Source organism: Mobula hypostoma, chromosome 8, assembly GCF_963921235.1.
Source record: "Mobula hypostoma chromosome 8, sMobHyp1.1, whole genome shotgun sequence".
NCBI classification, from domain to species: domain Eukaryota; kingdom Metazoa; phylum Chordata; class Chondrichthyes; order Myliobatiformes; family Myliobatidae; genus Mobula; species Mobula hypostoma.
In genome coordinates, this window is record NC_086104.1 from 105,370,941 (window position 1) to 105,390,984 (window position 20,044).

The 20,044-nt window shown below is 44.5% G+C and overlaps 1 protein-coding gene across 1 annotated transcript; it reads right to left on the reverse strand.

Annotated features, from left to right (window-relative positions):
• Window positions 1–1,341: 1,341 nt before the first annotated feature.
• LOC134350816 (5-hydroxytryptamine receptor 1B-like) lies at window positions 1,342–4,486 on the reverse strand. The gene has a single exon (XM_063056538.1). The coding sequence runs from the start codon at window positions 3,822–3,824 to the stop codon at window positions 2,691–2,693; it is 1,134 nt and encodes a 377-aa protein (XP_062912608.1). The 5' UTR covers window positions 3,825–4,486; the 3' UTR covers window positions 1,342–2,690.
• Window positions 4,487–20,044: the final 15,558 nt, after the last annotated feature.

Consider the following 20,044-nt stretch of genomic DNA (forward strand, 5'->3'; position numbering starts at 1 on the left):
CCATCTAGTCCCTGCTGACCGTTACCCTGACCAGCACCATTGACCTGCACCCAGACCATAGCCCGCCATACCACCCCACCCTCCCACCCATACACCTATCCAAATTCTGCTTGAGTGTTGAAATTGAACTCACATCCACACTCTCACTGCCCTCTGAGTGAGGAAGTTCCCCTTCATGTTCCCCTTAAACATTTCACTTGGCACACTGAACCCATAGCCCTCAGTTCTGGTCCCACCCAATCTCAGCGGAAAAAGCCTGCTTGCATTTATCCTCATAATTTTGTATACTTCTATCAAATCTCCCCTCAATCTTGTACGTAAGGTCCTAACCTTCCCAGTAACTCAGGTCCTGAAGTCCCAGCAACATCCTAGCGACATTATAGTTGCAAGCCTCGGCTCAGTGAAGCCAGCGTTGCTCACTCAGAGCCGTGCCTTCGTACTCGGGTGCCTCAGCCTCAGGGTGGTGAGGTGTTACTGTGTCGAGCACTGGCATTAGTACAAGAATTAAATGGAGGCTCTGTGCTGATCAGTAGGGGCAGCTGGGGGCTGAGTGATGATTATTGCGGTTCTGTTGGGAGGACTTAAAGTTATACTCATTGATAAAGACCCCTCATTGGCAGCTGATAAGGCACTCCCTTCAGGCTTTCAGAAGCTAAGCACCTTCTCATAAAATCCATGTTTACATTTTGATTCTGTTACCTTCTCAACACATGGAGAGAGGGGACCTCTGCTGCTTTCGGCTCTCCTACCAGGGCGTCCAGTGCATCAGCTAAAACCCTGTGCACTTTCACCATTCTCCATTGAGACACACTGCACAGGAACAGGTTCCTCGACCCATATTGAGAACAGCCATTGACTTGAACCCCACATTACCCCATTGTTCTCTGCTGTTCTGAATAACCAGCCTCCGGATGCCACAACCCACCCACTTTATAAAGGTTGCAGGTTAGCTTTAAGCCAGCAGCTGACAATAGCAAGCCCTCTACTGATGAACGCAGTGCCTTTTTGCACTGCCTAAAAGCAGGGATTGTTTCAGTGAGCATGCTGCATGAAGGTAGCCTGCAGTTTACACTTGGAAGCTGCATGCTAATTACATAATGGGCCCTCTCCCATTGAACTTAGCCCCTGGTAATTTTAACTTTCTCCAAAAGTCTGTGTCCTTACTGATTTAATAACATCAATGTGAATGTCTGGTGAAGATTGTTACAGTCAGGCACCAACTAGATAATACCACTAAACTGCATTTTTAAATGCAAACCACAAACAGTTACTGACAAGCAGTGTTGCTAAAGTCTGGTGATCAATAAAGAATAAAGTTAAATTTTGCTTTTCCAGCATTTATTAAGTAGCTCCACAGTCCTTGTTTACATGCACAACAACACATCCTTTATCTATTAGATAATATGTACAAGGATGTACTTGAACAGACAGTGATTTGATATTTTCGAAGCCTCTTCTTTAACCCAAAAAGCTTGCAAAGCAGTATCTGAATTACAATGCTCACAAGAATGTAAACTTCCTCTAAGATGGATGCTTTTTATTGATGTTGATTCAAGCAAGAACCTCTACTGGTCCTTCCCACAACTACCATTCCACTGTTCTTTTTTGTTTGGATCTTTCTTCCAAACATTATTAAAACGAGACATGTTCACCACTTGTTACAAAAGACCAATCATTTCTGTTTAATGATACTTCTAAATCGATCAACAGAAAACACTGATTAATCAAAACATGGTTCATGTATCAAAAATCATTTAGCTGTCTTAAAAGTTATTTAGCTGTTCTTCATACTACCAGTACTAATCTATAATAACGCAATTGAAAGGAATCTTTCGGAAAGCACGGACACTGAATAACACACAGGCGGAACATGTAGTTTCAAACCACAGATAACCACCCAGTCATCAAAACTGGTTTTGCGCTTTGACATATGCCAGCAATGAGTAATGTGTGTTTTTAAATGCAGAACACGTTGAAAAGATGCCACTCCGACAGCTATTGCGATTAGAGCAATAGCGATGTTTCTGAGATTCAAATTACATTTCAATCGACATATTCACTCCCTTGGTACTCATATACTGCGTTTTCAAATTACCAAAACTTCGGCTTAAAGCAAGCTAAGCTGAGAAGAGGCAAAATTTCAAAGTCAGCCAAAGCTGTTTAAGAGGCACAGTTAGTTCAAAACTGTGGGACACGGACAAAAGATCTAACCCTATCTCCCGACGATCTGATCTCATATGTCTGATTTATAAGGTGCTCAGAGAACGGGACTTCGCTAGGCGTGCGAACTGATCCAATGTCACATTATCAAGCGTCAATCCATAATGAATGGATTCAGAGCGATTCCACTGCAGGATGGGAAAAAGAAAATGAAAAGATTCCCCGCCCCCTCATAACTACAGGTATATTTTGATCTGTCTTATCAGACGCGGGTATGGACATTTGTTTTATTTACTGACTTGGGGACTGAACAGGTATATTTATTCCCTGACGATGCCACATGTGTGCACATACTGATTTTGAAACCCGAAATTCCAAATATTTGGTGTAGTTGCTAAGACACTACCTGGACAGTCTTGATATGACTCGATCTTTTGGTCACTTAAAACAGCACATGTAGAGGGGCAGAAAGAGACGGTGGTTTAGTGTTCTTACTTGTACACGTATGAGACTACTTGGTGATTTCACAGTCATCTAAACCGGATTAGTTTCTGGAAAGCCTGCTTGAAGTCGTCGTTAGACATGGTGTAAATGATAGGGTTAATGAGAGAATTTAGATAGCCCAGCCAATTAAAGATGTCAAATATGGCATGATGAAACCAGCAAGCCTCTTTGCAGATGGGCATCACCAGGGTGATTATGAAGAACGGCAGCCAGCACACGATGAACGCCCCTAAGATTATGCCCAAAGTTTTCGTCGCTTTCCTCTCCCTGGCCGCCAAGATCCGCTTCCTTTCCAAAAGCGCATCGGAAACTTTGATCTTGACATGGTTCAGATACACCGGAGAGCCCCCGGCCTCGTTGGAAGCGTCGTTCGCCCGAGAGTTCACCGAGAGCGAGGAAGATCCCGGCGAGTCGGTTACCAGCTGAGCTGTGGTCAGCCTCTTGGCCGTGTTCTTTGGTGTCTGCTTCAGGATCCTGGATCTCGCCTCCACGTAGATTCTCCCATAGAGTGCGATCAGCAGCAAAGTGGGAATGTAAAAGGCTCCGAAAGTTGAGTAGATGGTGTAGAAGATCTGGTCGGTGTTGACCATGCAGTCAGTTAGCCCTACTGCCTTGGCCTGCCTCCAGAATAAAGGCGGGATGGAAATGCAGACCGAGATCACCCACACCGTGACTATCATCCCAGCGGCTCTTTCAGGGGTCCTCCTGGCCGAGTACTCCACCGCATCCGTGATAGCCCAGTACCGGTCCAAAGCGATCACACACAAGTGCAGGATCGAGGCGGTGCAACAGGTGATGTCCGAGGACAGCCAGATATCGCAAACAATTTGTCCGAAACTCCAAGTGCCGCTGACCGTGTAGACAATGCCGATGGGCATCACCAGTAGGGCGACCATGAGGTCAGTGACGGCCAAGGAGCCGATCAGGATGTTGGCGGGAGTGTGAAGCTTCCTGGTCTGGTAGATGGTGACGATTACAAATCCATTGGATACCACAGTCGCCAGGGTAATGAGACTCAGGAAAACCGAGACAAGAATGCCCAGGGCTGTAATGCCGCCCCCAGTGTGAGCGTCCAGCCTTGTGGTGCAGTTCACATGCTTCGAATTGGTGTGTAGCTCAACGCCGTTTGGTCCCAGACATTCCGCGGAACTGTTCATCATTCCCAGTTCACGGGATCACAGGATCAATAAGAACAAAATGCCGCGCCTGTCCGCTCGGTGCACACGTGTTGTGCTCTCCGACCTCCCGCGACAGCCACACTCACATCCCGGGCTGAGTTCGAAGCCGGGAACGGACCCTGAGTCAAGTGCTGGAGCGGGGCAGCGCCGACACTTGGGCCACGCCAGCGTGGCGCAGGAACAGGAGCTCGCACCTGCGGCTGCTTCACAGTCTAATTTTCCCCACGCTCAGACGAGCCATCGTGGAGTGCTCACTCTCACCGTACTTTAGACCAATTACTTCTACCTTCCAGCGGTTCGAGGCCAGCTGTCAGATCACACTGTAATCTAAGGAAAGATTTGCGACCCCCCGATGCACACCCTTCACCTGTAATCTTCATTGTAGAAGCGGGAACAATCCAAGATCCATTAACTTCGCGTTCCTCCGCTATGACATTCTGGGGCTGTTGAGGGGAGTTGTCTGGGGTTTCAGCCGCAGCCGTACTTTTGAGGACGGCGGTGTAACATAGCAGCTGGTCTGAAGTGTGTTTGGGTCTGCAGTCTCCTCGTTCTTTTATAGCGCTCCACCCACACCGACAGGGAACTGGGCGATCTGCAAACCGTCCCTCCGCTTCAGTCCACACGCCGCACTGCAAATCGCCTGGCGCTGCCCCTTGGCCTTCTTGCATTGTGCTGTCATGCCCGGGCTCCGAGGAGATGACTATCAGAAAGGCTGCTGTGCGCGACGTATTTGGCTTCTGACAGAGGGCTGTTTTCGGCTGGTAAGTCATTCTTTTGCAAATTTATCCAGGACGCGGGCGGTCTTTAAATAACTATCCTCAAGACTGAGAACCTTCACCCTGCAAACTCAGATCCAGTCTGAGGTAGCTCCCAAAAACTTGGCAAGGCATCAGATGTGATAATTTAATCTTGGGGGAAAATAGTTATGTCAATGCAAAGAATATAGCCCTGTACGTTTTCATGAACTGTGTTCATGAAACGCATCACGATTTTAGTTCAGAAACTTACCAGCAGGTCCTCGCCAAAGTATTGTGGCAAACTAACGTTGCGGTTCAGTAGTGTGTCAAAGAGGGTGCGGGGAGGGAGTGAAGGAGAAGTTTCTGTGGGTGATATTGCTCCTGCGTTTACGGGCTCCAGTTCAACGTTTAAGAGAAATTTGGACGTGTGTGTGTGTGTGTGTGTGTGTGTGTGTGTGGTTGGGGGGGGGGTGGTGTCGGTGGGTTTGGGGGACACAGAAGACTATGGTCCAGATACAGATCAATGGGACTAGGCAGTAAGGTAGTCCGGTACCGACCAGGTGGGCCGAAGGGCCTGTTTTTGTGCTGTCGTGTTCCATGCCTCTATTGGCAAGGGGAACCAGTGACTCTGGACTCGCCGTTATCCTCATGTTAAAATGGACAACGTCTAACGTCTCAATGTGGCGCCGATGAACACACAGTTTTGCTTCTATCGTCGTAGACGCTGCCCGACACGCTGGATATTTCCAGCACTTTCGGCTTTAAATGTTAAAAACTCCGGTTATGGGCAGCAGTTGTCAGCTTTGCCACAGGGTGCGCTGCCGCAGTGCCCACACATTTTTTACCTGTTTAAAATTGAACATTGAAAAGGTTAAGCGTTGTTGAACGAAGTGTTACTCTGTTTTCAACACTGGATAAATTATAATTGACACTGGGTAACTTCAGTAATTTTAAGTGCGACGCATACAAGGGTGGGTTAGAACTCTGCCGCCTGGCTCGGTTGGTTGAAGCATTCCTGTGTCTGCAGAGAGCGGGTCGGGTCCGAGAAGGGGAAGAGTTGTTGCAGCTCTGGGCTGTCTTCGTCGTCTGATCACACGGAACCCAATTCTGAGCCAGTATTCTTGGGTCACCATTTCTGTGATGCACAGGGGTACCCCAGGGGAGAGGAATTGCCTCTGGGCAGAATTGTGTGAGCCGGGAAATCCGATGACACTGCAGTATGTTGAAGTGATTGCGGATGAAGGGTGGGGGTGGATGCGCCGAAACAATGGAGCCTGCCAACTTGGTGGCGACCCATTCTTGCGCATTTCTGGCACTCTGCTTGTCCCAGTGAGGTGCTGGACCAGTGCACCTGTCAGGTGAATCATTCGTTCACCAGACTGCGCCAAGCCCTCAGTCCTGCTGCCCACCTTCCTGACCTTGCCTCTAATCCAAGGTCCAGGCCTGGCAACCTGCCTAGCCCGTGACCAACCATCCCAACAGGCTCCAATAGCTTTGCCCCTTTTTTGTTCTTCAATGTTCCTTGCCACAGCTCAGACCCGATCAACCTGGGACTATTATGAATTCAACCCAGGGCACCACAGACATCTGCAGCCGGAGTCCAAAATCACTATGGAGATCTTCCTCTCCGAAACATACTGTAGGGTTCTTTAGATGATGTAAACCAAGGATTCCACTCAAATGAGTCCACTTTCTAGTAATTTACAATGATGCATTACAGTTCAATGTCTAACTCAACCTGTATCATGTCACCTTCCTTTTGGTGTAGCGCTTAGAACAGTTCAACACTAGAACAGATCCTTTGGCTCATAATATCTGTGCTCACCATATTGACAGATTACACCGGTCTCATCTGCCTGCCTCCAAAAGGACCACAACCTTGTTGAGGTTTGGAGGCTTGCGTGTCTCAATGACCCGGAGAGCTGAGTGGGCTGGAGTCAGGGCCACCTGCTTGGATTCTTGGTAGGGTCACCCATGCCTAACAGGTCAAAGGTAGAGGCCAGACTAAGAGTGGTCCACTGGTCCTCCCGATTCAGTGGTTCAACCCAAGCCTAGCAACTCTGACTGGCCAAAAAACATCAATGAAGATGAAGGACCTTCATTTCTGCCCCAAGTGCCAGCAACTTGACAGGCAGTCACCTGCCTGCATATGGCCTATTCTGTTCACTCCCTGCATATCTACATATCTGTCTACAAGCCTTTTAAATGCCATTATCGTATCTTCCTCTGTCACCACCACTGGCAGTACATTACAGGCACTCACCACTCTCTGTCCGTAAGAATCTTGCTTCACAAATCTCATTTAAGTTTTCTCCCTCTTGTCTTAAGTTATGCCCTCTTGTATTTGAAATTTCCACCCTGGGGAAAAAGACTGACTTCTCTGTGCCCCTCATCAGTTTGTAAACTTGTCAGTCTCACCAGCAAACTCAAGTGCACGAATACCAGAGATTTCGGCAACTCAAACAAAACAGAAGATTTATTACAGAAGTTAACCAACAAAACCAACAAGATCCCAGGCAAACTATACAGAATCCTGAAGAACTGAAGTCACTCACGATACCCAGAAGACCACAGTTTCACCAGACAAGGAATCACAACAACCAAGCAAAGAAGTGTTGGCAAGATACCTGAAATACGCCCTGGAGACGTAGGAATTCAGGACCAGTCAGACAGCCCCAGTGTCCAGACGAAGCCATAGCCCCAAAAACAACAAGACATTGAAAATCCTGCGCTAATTCAATTGCCCCAAATTGAATAAAAGTGATAAATACGCAGAGAGTTTAACAATCCCCATGATTCCAAATGAGACACCTGCAACAGAAAGTGAAAACCCAGAGCCAGTGCAAAGACAAACAATTAGACGTAAAAGGTAAACAATCCAAGGAACACAGCATACCCACAAGGTGACACTGAGAAAAGACAATCCATATACTAACTGAAAAAAAAAGGCTTTTCTTTTAAAAGTGACTCCTGGTTGTGACAAAACTTCTGTCAGGTCCATCAGCTGCTGATGCACCAGACAAACCAGTCCAAGGTTGTCCAACCTGTCTGCATCGCTCATATCCTCTCATACAGGCAGCGTTCTGGTAAAACCCTGGAGCACTTTCTCCAAACGTTTTCTGTAATGTGTGACCAGAACTGAACACAATACTTAAAATGCGGCATGACCAATGTTTTATTCTCTAGTTTAGCGATCTGCAGATATGAAGTGAAACCTGGTAAGGGGAACATGTGATTGTGCATTTTTGGAGGGGTAAGGGCAGTCTAATTACTCTGCTTATCTGTCACACAGAGAATGAATGCTCTCAGAAGTGCTTCCAAGTAAACTTAAATAACCAAACTACCTAATGGACATTATAAAATATCACATTTTATTGCAAAAATATAAATGATAAAGTTCCTCGCACTAAAAAGAGCTGTTGATGATTCATAGCAGAATAAACATACCAATAACCCATGGCTCAAAAACAATGGCAGCTCTTCAATATCATGACTCAGCAGTTAATTGAAAATTAATTTCTGTTGTCACAAAGTTGAACAAATAATGACATGCCCTCTTGACTTGACATCAGATTTTCAGAATCAGAATCAGGTTTAATATCACCAGTATATGTTGTAAAATCTGTTGTCTTTGCGGCAACAATGCAATGCAATTCCTGATAACAGAGGGGGAAATCTGTGAATTACAGTTGGTTGGTTGGTTGGCATCCATCTGTCTCGATGAACAGTGGGTGATGATCACCATCACAAGCCTGGGCAGAAAGGATGGAGATCTTGAGATGCCCAGTCATCAAGATCCCTCTCTCGGCCTCACCAGCGTAGTCCAAAGAAAACCTTATGAAGCAATACATTTGGCACCAGCTTGGCTGCAGGAGCTGCCGGAAGGATGTTCAATGACGTCCAGCCGTCTTAGGGGCTCCACTCCGGATTTGCTGTCTGAGTTTACTCCCGTAGCCTTCGTCTCTCCCGAGGCTGCCCACAAGGCAGTGGGGCCATTTATCCATAGCTGGGATCTGGTTCATAGGTACCAGGGCGTGTCCACACACCAGTGGGCCTGCGTGTTATGTGTGCAGGGGCCAGACCTCCTCTCCGTCCTCTGTAGTTCAGCCTGAGTCTGAAAGGAGTTCAGTTTCTGTGTGTCGCCAGCGAGGAGGCACGACATGAGGCTTGCTGTTGGAGAGGCTATGTACTGGCAGGGAGAGACTTTTTTAAAAAAGTAGTGAGGCAGAGTTCATGTGTTCAATGTCCTGTCAAAAATTGGATGACAGAGGGAAGACTGCTTCTGAATCACTGAGTGTGTGCCTTCAGGTTCCTGTACCTCCTTCCTGATGGTAGCACTGAGAACAGGGCATGTCCTGGGTGATGGTGGTTCTTAATAATGGATGCCACCTTTCTGAGGTACTTGAGCTGTGCCTAGACACACAGTCATGGATGTAGAGAGAGTAGAGCAGTGGGTTAAGCAGACGTTCCTGAGGTGCCCCAGTGTTGATCATCAGCAAGGTGATGTGATTTCCCATTTGCACAGATTATGGTCTTCTAGTGAGGAAATTGAAGATCCAGTTGCAGATGGAGGTACTGAGGCCCAGCTTTTGGAGCTTTTCAATGAGAACTGTAAAAATAATAGTGTTATAGACTGAGCTGAAAGGAAAACTAAACAAAAACTGGAAATTGAAAATAAAAACAGAAAATCCTGGAAATACTCATGAGATCAAGCAATATCTGTGGAGAGCGAATGTTTCATATAAATCATATTGCACCAGAGCCAGGAAGCATTAGAAAAGAACTTAATGACTAAAGGTTACATGCATCAAGTTCTTTTCTACATAGGTGCACTTAGATTGAAAACTCTGGAAAGATGATGGCTCTGCAAAGCCAGAAATATGCCTTGTTTCTTCTCTCTTGACAATACATGATGGTAAACATTGCAGCACTATGTTTGTCCAAGTCTCAGTAGCCTGTGTCCTTATCCACTTATCACCGTGCCAATAATTGATTGATATTGGGTTATGGTTCACCAGTGCCTTCAGTTTAAAATGATACCTTGCTACTCAAGTTCCTCCAAGCTTCAGCCTTCATTACTACTAAAACTGCCCCATCCCTGTAACACCCCACAGAAACTCAGGATTTTGGATTTCCATGCAAAATCATAATTGGTCAAGTCATCTTCTGAATGATTTATTCTGAAACTTCCTCTTTAAGTCCTTCTGTCACTCACCCTCTGCTTTAAGATTTGACTTAACATCCATATTTTTGACCAAGTGCCCATCACTGCTTGTTCTGCTAGTTTCTTAATAGGATCAAGAGTACACACTTGTTTAACAATGATCCGAAGAAAAGGCATATAGTACTTTATTGTGCCAAAGGCACTAGATAATGCAAAATAGATGGACCATCAGAATAACTTATAGTTGCTATGTCTAAAGTTGCAGCAGGAGTATACTAGCAAAGTATTTACTGCTGCTCCTATAATTTGCAACTTCAAGAAATGAACTTCTTTTACACAGCTCAAAGCATAACTTCTTTGAAGCATCACAATCATAGCCACAGCACAGCAACAAATACAGCAGCACATTCTTTCAGGGTATACTGTGCAATGAAAAGTCTTTATTTTCAGATTTTACTCTACAGTTTGCTCCTGTTAGACTAATAAAATGTAGATTAACAGTGGAACATAAAAGATCAATTATCTGGCCCATTAGATTAAACAAAACAGCAAGATATCCCTGGGAACATTTGTGGAACACTGGAAAACAAATTTGTATCACGCCTTTTTATTTGAATTACTTTTTATAATGAAGATCACCCAATTCTTATCTGTGTGAACTGCTTTCATTTTAACCTGCACTGGACACTAACATTGACAGTTTCGGTGTCTTGAGTGCATTCAGTGCAAAGGTGCAGGTTTATGGCCCTTCCCTAGTTGGTCAACAGGAATGGGTCCCTGATTTACTTAAAGACTTAAAAACTGGTTCTGAAAATAACTTGAGGTTTTATAAATAGAATAAGTTCACTGAGAACTCAATGGCTTTTGCTTACCTACAGTCTAAAGGCAGACTAAACAGAAGGTGCTGAGAAGACATGTATGCGAGAAATGCTGGTTGAGTTGTCACAGAGTCAGAGTCATGAGAACATAACAGATCAGCCAGGATCTTATTGAATGGTGGAGCAGGCTCAATGGGACAGATGGCCCACCCCTGCTCCTATTTCTTATGTTGTTATGTTCTTAAAGGGGCAGCATGGTAGTGTAGTGGTTAGCGCAAAGCTTTGCAGTACCAGCAATCTAGGTTCGATCCTGCTGCTGCCTATAAGGAGTTTGTAGGAGTAGTCTATCTGGCCCGTCGAGCCTGCTCCACCATTCAATAAGATCCTGGCTGATCTGACTATGGACTCATCTCCACCTACCTGCCTTTTCCCCACAACCCTTAATTCCCCTACTATGCAAAAATCTATCCAATCTTGTCTTAAACATATTTACTGAGGTAGCCTCCACTGCTTCACTGGGCAGAGATTCCACAGGGAATTCTTTGGGAAAAGCAGTTCCTCCTCATCTCCACCCTCTATCTACCTTCCTGAATCTTGAGACTATGAGCCCTAGTTCTAGTCTCACCTATCAGTGGAAACAACTTTCCTGTCTTTATCTTACCTATTCCTTTCATAACTTTATATGTCTCTATAAGATCTCATCTCATTCTTCTGAATTCCAGCAAGTACTGTCCCAGGTGACTCAATCTCTCCTCATAGTCTAAACCCCTCATCTCTGGAATCAACCTGGTGAACCTCCTCTGCACTGCCTCCAAAGCCAGTATTTCCTTCCTCAAGTAAGGAGACCAGAACTGCTCACAGTACTCCAGGTGTGGCCTCACCAGTACCTGTCTAGTTGCAACATAACCTTCTTGCTCTTAATTTCAAACCCTCTCGCAATGAAGGTCAATATTCCATTTGCCTTCTTGATTCCTGCTGCACCTGCAAACCAACTTTTTGTGATTGATGCACAATCACTCCCAAGTCCCACTGCTCAGCAGCATGGTGCAATTTTTTACCATTTAAATAATAATCTGCTCTTTCATTTTTCCTTCTGAAGTGGATGACCTCGCATTTACTAACATTGTACTCCATCTGCCAGGCCCTTACCCACTCACTTAAACTATCTATATCTCTCTGCAGATTCCCCTTATCTTCTGCACAATCTGCTTTTCCATTCAATTTATTATCATCAGCAAGCTTAGATATACTACACTTGGTCTCCTCTTCCAGATCATTAATCTATATCGTGAACAGTTGCGGGCCTGGCAACGACCCCTGTGGCACACCGCTCACCACTGATTGCCAACCAGAGTAACACCCATGTATCGCAACTCTCTGCTTTCTATTAGTTAACCAATCCTCGATCCATGCTAATACATCACCCCCAACTCTATGCATCCTTATCTTATGGATAAGTCTTTTATGTGGCACTTTATCGAATGCCTTCTGGAAATCGAAGTAAATAACATCCATCTGTTCCCCTCTAACCACTACGCTCATTATATCCTCAAACAGCTCCAATAAGTTTGTCAAACAGGACCTGCCTTTGCTGAATCCATGCTGTGTCTGCCTGGTGGATCCATTTCTTTCCAGATGCCTCGCTATTTCTTCTTTAATGATAGCTTCAAACATTTTCCCAACTACAGATGTTAAACTAACTGGCCTATAGTTGCCTGCCTTTTGCCTACATCTTTCTTTGAACAGTGGCATGACATTCACCATCTTCCAATCTGCCATGACCTACCCAGAGTCCAGAGAATTTTGGTTAATTGTCACCAAAGCCTCTACTATAAGTTTTTCTATTTATTTCGGTACCCTGGAATGCATTCCATCAGGACCAGTGGACTTATCTAACTCCAGGCCCACAAGTCTGCTCAGCATTACCATAGAATAATATAGCTGGAGCACAGGCCTTGGAAGAATCAATCATCAAAGTTCCATCCACACTAATTCTGCACTCCTCCCAACTTTATTTACCCCATACTCCGTCTACTGGTTGCTCCACATGCATAGAAACATAGAAAATAGGTGCAGGAGTAGGCCATTCGGCCCTTCGAGCCTGCACCGCCATTTATTATGATCATGGCTGATCATCCAACTCAGAACCCTGCACCAGCTTTCCCTCCATACCCCCTGACCCCCGTAGCCACAAGGGCCATATCTAACTCCCTCTTAAATACAGCCAATGAACTGGCCTCAACTGTTTCCTGTGGCAGAGAATTCCACAGATTCACCACTCTCTGTGTGAAGAAGTTTTTCCTAATCTCAGTCCTAAAAGGCTTCCCCTTTATCCTCAAACTGTGACCCCTCATTCTGGACTTCCCCAACATCGGGAACAATCTACCTGCATCTAGCCTGTCCAATCCCTTTAGGATTTTATACGTTTCAATCAGATCGCCCCTCAATCTTCTAAATTCCAACGAGTACAAGCCCAGTTCATCCAGTCTTTCTTCATATGAAAGTCCTGCCATCCCAGGAATCAATCTGATGAACCTTCTTTGTACTCCCTCTATGGCAAGGATGTCTTTCCTCAGATTAGGGGACCAAAACTGCACACAATACTCCAGGTGTGGTCTCACCAAGGCCTTGTACAACTGCAGTAGTACCTCCCTGCTCCTGTACTTGAATCCTCTCGCTATAAATGCCAGCATACCATTCGCCTTTTTCACCGCCTGCTGTACCTGCATGCCCACTTTCAATGACTGGTGTATAATGACACCCAGGTCTCGTTGCACCTCCCCTTTTCCTAATTGGCCACCATTCAGATAATAATCTGTTTTCCTATTTTTGCCACCAAAGTGGATAACTTCACATTTATCCACATTAAATTGCATCTGCCATGAATTTGCCCATTCACCCAACCTATCTAAGTCACCCTGCATCCTCTTAGCATCCTCCTCACAGCTAACACTGCCGCCCAGCTTCTTGTCATCCGCAAACTTGGAGATGCTGCATTTAATTCCCTCATCTAAGTCATTAATATATATTGTAAACAATTGGGGTCCCAGCACTGAGCCTTGCGGTACCCCACTAGTCACTGCCTGCCATTCTGAAAAGGTCCCGTTTATTCCCACTCTTTGCTTCCTGTCTGCTAACCAATTCTCTATCCACATCAATACCTTACCCCCAATACCGTGTGCTTTAAGTTTGCACACTAATCTCCTGTGTGGTACCTTGTCAAAAGCCTTTTGAAAATCCAAATATACCACATCAACTGGTTCTCCCCTATCCACTCTACTTGTTACATCCTCAAAAAATTCTATAAGATTCGTCAGACATGATTTTCCTTTCACAAATCCATGCTGACTTTGTCCGATGATTTCACCACTTTCCAAAGGTGCTGTTATCACATCTTTGATAACTGACTCCAGCAGTTTCCCCACCACCGACGTTTGGCTAACCGGTCTATAATTTCCCGGTTTCTCTCTCCCTCCTTTTTTAAAAAGTGGGGTTACATTAGCCACCCTCCAATCCTCAGGAACTAGTCCAGAATCTAACGAGTTTTGAAAAATTATCACTAATGCATCCACTATTTCTTGGGCTACTTCCTTAAGCACTCTGGGATGCAGACCATCTGGCCCTGGGGATTTATCTGCCTTCAATCCCTTCAATTTACCTAACACCACTTCCCTACTAACATGTATTTCGCTCAGTTCCTCCATCTCACTCGACCCTCTGTCCCCTACTATTTCTGGAAGATTATTTATGTCCTCCTTAGTGAAGACAGAACCAAAGTAATTATTCAATTGGTCTGCCATGTCCTTGCTCTCCATAATCAATTCACCTGTTTCTGTCTGTAGGGGACCTACATTTGTCTTTACCAGTCTTTTCCTTTTTACATATCTATAAAAGCTTTTACAGTCAGTTTTTATGTTCCCTGCCAGTTTTCTCTCATAATCTTTTTTCTCCTTCCTAATTAAGCCCTTTGTCCTCCTCTGCTGAACTCTGAATTTCTCCCAGGTGAGCCACTTTTTCTGGCTAATTTGTATGCTTCTTCTTTGGAATTGATACTATTCCTAATTTCTCTTGTCAGCCACGGGTGCACTACCTTCCTTGATTTATTCTTTTGCCAAACTGGGATGAACAATTGTTGTAGTTCATCCATGCAACCTTTAAATGCTTGCCATTGCATATCCACCGTCAATCCTTTAAATGTCATTTGCCAATCTATCTTAGCTAATTCACGTCTCATACCTTCAAAGTTACCCTTCTTTAAGTTCAGAACCTTTGTTTCTGAATTAACTATGTCACTCTCCATCTTAATGAAGAATTCCACCATATTATGGTCACTCTTACCCAAGGGGCCTCTCACAACAAGATTGCTAATTAACCCTTCCTCATTGCTCAAAACCCAGTCTAGAATAGTCTGCTCTCTAGTTGGTTCCTCGACATGTTGGTTCAAAAAACCATCCCGCATACATTCCAAGAAATCCTCTTCCTCAGCACCTTTAGCAATTTGGTTCACCCAATCTACATGTAGATTGAAGTCACCCATTATAACTGCTGTTCCTTTATTGCACACATTTCTAATTTCCTGTTTAATACCATCTCCGACCTCACTAACATATGGTCACTCAGTCACCAACACTACGTGTGTACATTCCCCTAGGCTGGAGAGAGAGCTCATCTTTCCAACTCCTCGCACACTTCAATTGGAGTACAGCTCATCTTTCCAACTCCTCGCACACTTCAATTGGAGTACAGCTCATCTTTCCAACTCCTCGCACACTTCAATTGGAGTACAGCTTCTCAGAAGTAGTTAGCTTTCTCCTTCCGGACATACTGACAAGGCTTGACAGGAGCATAGGTGTGGGGAGAGACTTTGCTTTCTGGCAAAACCTGTAAACTTGGATCATTTTGCACATTCTTTGAATAAATGTATATTTTCTTGGCTGCTGTGGTTTCCTACCGCATGCTAAAGACTATTAGATCAATTACCCACTGTAAATTGTCCCTCGAGCTGGTGCATGACAGGAGGATCTGGAAGGGGTCATGGAGTGAATGGGGATGCAAGAGATTAAAATGTAGAGGTTAGTCTTGATGGGTGCAAATGCAAAATCTGAAGGGGGTATTTTCACATACGATTCCATGACTCAACCACAACTGAGACCAAAGTTATTGACCAAACTGATTCCACTGTACAACACTGTCCTTAACCAGAATGGCCTACTATCAGGCCCTGGAAGGCATGGATCATTCTGCAAAGCTCAGGAGCCAAAATTGTCACCAATAATCAAATTGCAGTGCAATATCACAGCCTCTGAGATCTTGTGAATAACATGTGTATAAGATGATGAGAGGCATTGATCGTGTGGATAGTCAGAGGCCTTTTCCCAGGGCTGAAATGACTAGCATGAGAGGACACAGTTTTAAGGTGCTTGGAAGTAGGTACAGAGGAGATGTCAGGGTTAAGTTTTTTATACAGAATGGTGAGTGCGTGCAATGGGCTGCCAGCGACGGTGGTGGAGGCAAATATAATAGGGTCTTTTAAGAGACTCCTGGATAGGTATATGGAGCTTAGAAAAACAGTGGTCTATGGGTAACCTGAGATAATTTATAAAGTAAGTACATGTTCGGCACAGCTTTGTGAACCGAAGGGCCTGTATTACGTTGTAGGTTTTTCTATGTTTCTATGTTCAATCTGGTACAAAGGTCGTTATATACAGGGCAGTATTGATCCCATTGTCCTCTGTGATTCAGAGACATGAGTGATCTACAGTAGGTACTTTGAACCTAACGCTTCCTTGATGATTATCCCCAAATCCATTGGGCAGGACACATGGACCAATGGCCGTTTTCTATTTCAGCTAACGTTGCTAACACTGAGAGTCTAAGTACACACAGAAGGCTGCAGGAAGATCTACAATCCGTAGCAGTGCTGAGCAGAAGAGGAACTCCCTTTGAGTAGCCAACAACCTCACAGAGACCATTGGTAGAAACACAGCAACTTCAGACTTTAGGATGTGATGTACCCTAGGTGAGACAACTGATTGGTAAGTAGGGCTAGGTGAGGATGTCTACTATGTATTAGCTTTGACTAATATAAAGATGCGGTCTAAAGTATTCTCTAACTGAGAGCAGTAACTAGCAGCTACCTGCAGTCAAGGATCAAATCAAATGTCACCTTTATTCACCTGATACATTTAAATGCATAAGAGATTTGCTGTGGAGTACTGGTGAGGGTGTGACGTCCAACAAGAAACAACAATATTCAATAATTATAAAGGATAAAGGATTATATAAAAATGAAGTTAGAAGTTAAAGTGTGGATATGAAATAAAATGAGCATAAATACCAGCATGTATTTACAATGGAACAGCTTTATAAAAAGTGGTTTGAAGTATTTACAGAGCAGAATAGTGACTGGGGTAATAGATAGAGGGCAGTGGGGGGGATAACTAGAATGGTTGATCAGATTAACCACCTGGGGAGGACAATTTTAAGAAGGTGTGAAGTTTTTGTTTTAATATGCGTCATAGTGTTTCCCAGAAGCGAGCTGCTGGATGAGTGAATGAATTTTCTGCCTGCTTCTTTGTAGTGAATACATACTGCGGTCCTGCAGTGCTGGTAGAATACAGCCAATGACTTTTTTTTTCTGCTGTCCCGACAGTCCAGTGTATAGTGTGAGAGGATGCAGAAACAAACCAGACAGTCAAGAAGGACAGAGGCAGGAGTAGGCCACAGGAGATTTTTCAGGTGCAAGACTCTTGATCAACACACTCACAAAATGCTGGAGGGCTCGGCAGGTTAGGCTGCATCTATGGAGGGAAATGAACAGCTGATGCTTCAGCCCGGGACCCTTCAGCCCTGGAAAGGAAGGGGGCAGAAGCCAAAATCAGAATCAGGCTTAACATCTCTGCCTTATGTGTAGTCTTGTGGCAGCAGGGCTGCACAAAGGCATAAAATTACCATAAATTTCAAAAATAAATAAACATTGTAATGAAAAAGGTGGAGGAGATTGTGTTCATGGACCCTTCAGAAACCAATGACAGATGGAAAGAAACGTTGAATGTGGACTTTGGGCTCCTGTACCTCTTCTGTTACGACAGTAATGAAAGGAGGACATGTTCCAGATGGCATGGTCCCTAATGATGGGATGTCACCTTCTTGAGGCACCGACTCAATGGTGTGCTTGTGATAGAGTTTGCTGCATCTACAGCCCACTACAGCCTCTTACAATACCGCGCAGTGGAGACTCCATACCAGGCTGTGATACGATCAGTGAAAATGTTCTCCTCTATATTTTGCACGAGTCTTTGAGACAAGCCAAATATTTACCATGAACAACAGAGCTACAAAATGGGATACGTTCCTGAAAAGAGAATATAGGGAGCTAGGTAGGAAGTTGAAAAGCAGGACTTCGAGGGTAGTAATCTCTGGATTGCTTCCTGTGCCACGCACCAGTGAGGGTAAGAATAGGATCATTTGGCAAATGAATGTGTGGCTGAGGAATTGGTGTAGGGGACAGGGTTTCAAACTTGTGGATCATTGGGATTTCTTCTGGGGATGGTATGACCTGTACAAAAAGGATGGGTTACACCTGAATCTGAGAGCACCAATATCCTTGCAGGTGGATTTGCTGGAGTTGCTGGGGAGAGTTTAAACTAGTTTAGCAGGGGTATGGGAACCAGGGATAGGTCAGAAGTTGGGGCAGTGGGTGTACAGGTAGATGCAGTGTGTAGTGAGGCTGTGAGGAAGGATTGGCAGTTGATAGGGCAAAATTGCTGTCAGTGGGATAAGTTGAAGTGTGCATATCTTAATGCAAGAAGTATCAGGGGCAAGGGTGATAAACTTAGAGCATAGATCCAGTCCTGTGCATTTTCCCCCTCCATACCAGATGGTGATGTGACTGGTTTGAATTCGCTCCACGATGAATCAGTAGAAATTTGTGACTGTCTATGGTGACATACTAATTCTCTTCAAACTCCTAATGAGATACAGCCAATGTCATGCCTCCTTTGTAATTGCATCAAAGTGTTGGGTTCTGGATAGATTTTCAGAGATGTTGACACTCAGGTACTTGAAACTGCCCTTTCCACTGTCGATCCCACAATGAGGACTGGACTCTATTCCATTGACTTCCTCTTTCTGAAATTGACAATCCATTCTCTGGTCTTATTGACTATGTGCAAGGCTGATGCTGCAACTCCACTCAACCAGCTGATCTATCTCACTTCTGTACACCTCCTCCTCATCACCTGAAACTCTGCCGACAATAGTTGTGTCTTTATTAGGGATAACGCTGGGCATAGTTGTATCTATAACAGGGATAACCCTGGGAATTATAGACCTTACAGTGAGTCTTACTTCAGTGGTGGACAAATTATTGAAGAAGATTCTTAGAGACAGAAGTTATGATCATTTGGGGAAGCATAGCCTAATTAGGGATAGTCAGCATGGCTTTGTAAAGGGCAGGCCATGTCTAACAGGCCTGACTGATTTCTTTGAAGATGTGACAGAGGACTTTGATGAAGGTAGAACAGTGTGTTATGATTTGTGGCTTCAGTAACTAATCGAAAGAAATACACCAGAGCCGGGAAATAATTTGTCTACTTAGATTTTCTTTAGTGAGGCGCTCACATATGACATGGTGGGTAATAACTTATGTGACTAACACACTTCTTACATATAGAACATCATGAATTATGCACACAAACAAAGAATACTAAATCAGTAAATATATTTACAATACTTCTCAAATATTACTGAAATATTAAAAACACAACACTCCTCCCTGCTTAGCAATAAACTCCAACTCAATACAGAATGCATCTCAACTCAAATACATACATGTGTATGTATGTATATATACAAAGTATACTATATAATACAACTTCTACATAGACATCCAGAGCATAGTGAATTTTAGATTTAATTGCTGTGGAGGATTTCTTACTCCTGTGGGATAACGTCTTTCCTGACAAAGGGGGCAACTCTGCTTTGCAGGAGAGACTTGTGGCTGTGGAACAACCTCAGGTCTGGGTCCATCTCCATGCTGGTTGTAGCAGGATGCAGGAAGTGGTTCTGACAGCTCTGGACACTTCTCTTCTCGACCCTTGTTTGATCACCTCTGTAGCCCCTCGCCAGTACCGCTTGTCCGGGAATGAAACATTGAACCTGCTTGTTTGAGGAGCCCTCACTTTGTCTCAGCTGTTTGTCCTGCATACTCATTCTGAGACTGGGTTTGAGGAGGTCCAAGCATGACTGCAAGTGACAACCCAGGAACAGCATAGGTGGTGAGCTGTCGGTTGTGGAGTGTGCTGCATTGCCATGTGCAAGGAGGAAATCGAAGACCTTTTGTTTAGTGCCAGTATTGTGTGTTCTGCTGACATTGCTCATAGGACATCCTTTAAACTCTATTCAAACTTTTCTGCCAAGCCATTTGTAGCTGGGTGGTACAGTGCAGATATCATATGTCTTTTTTCGTTAATTTTCAGCAAT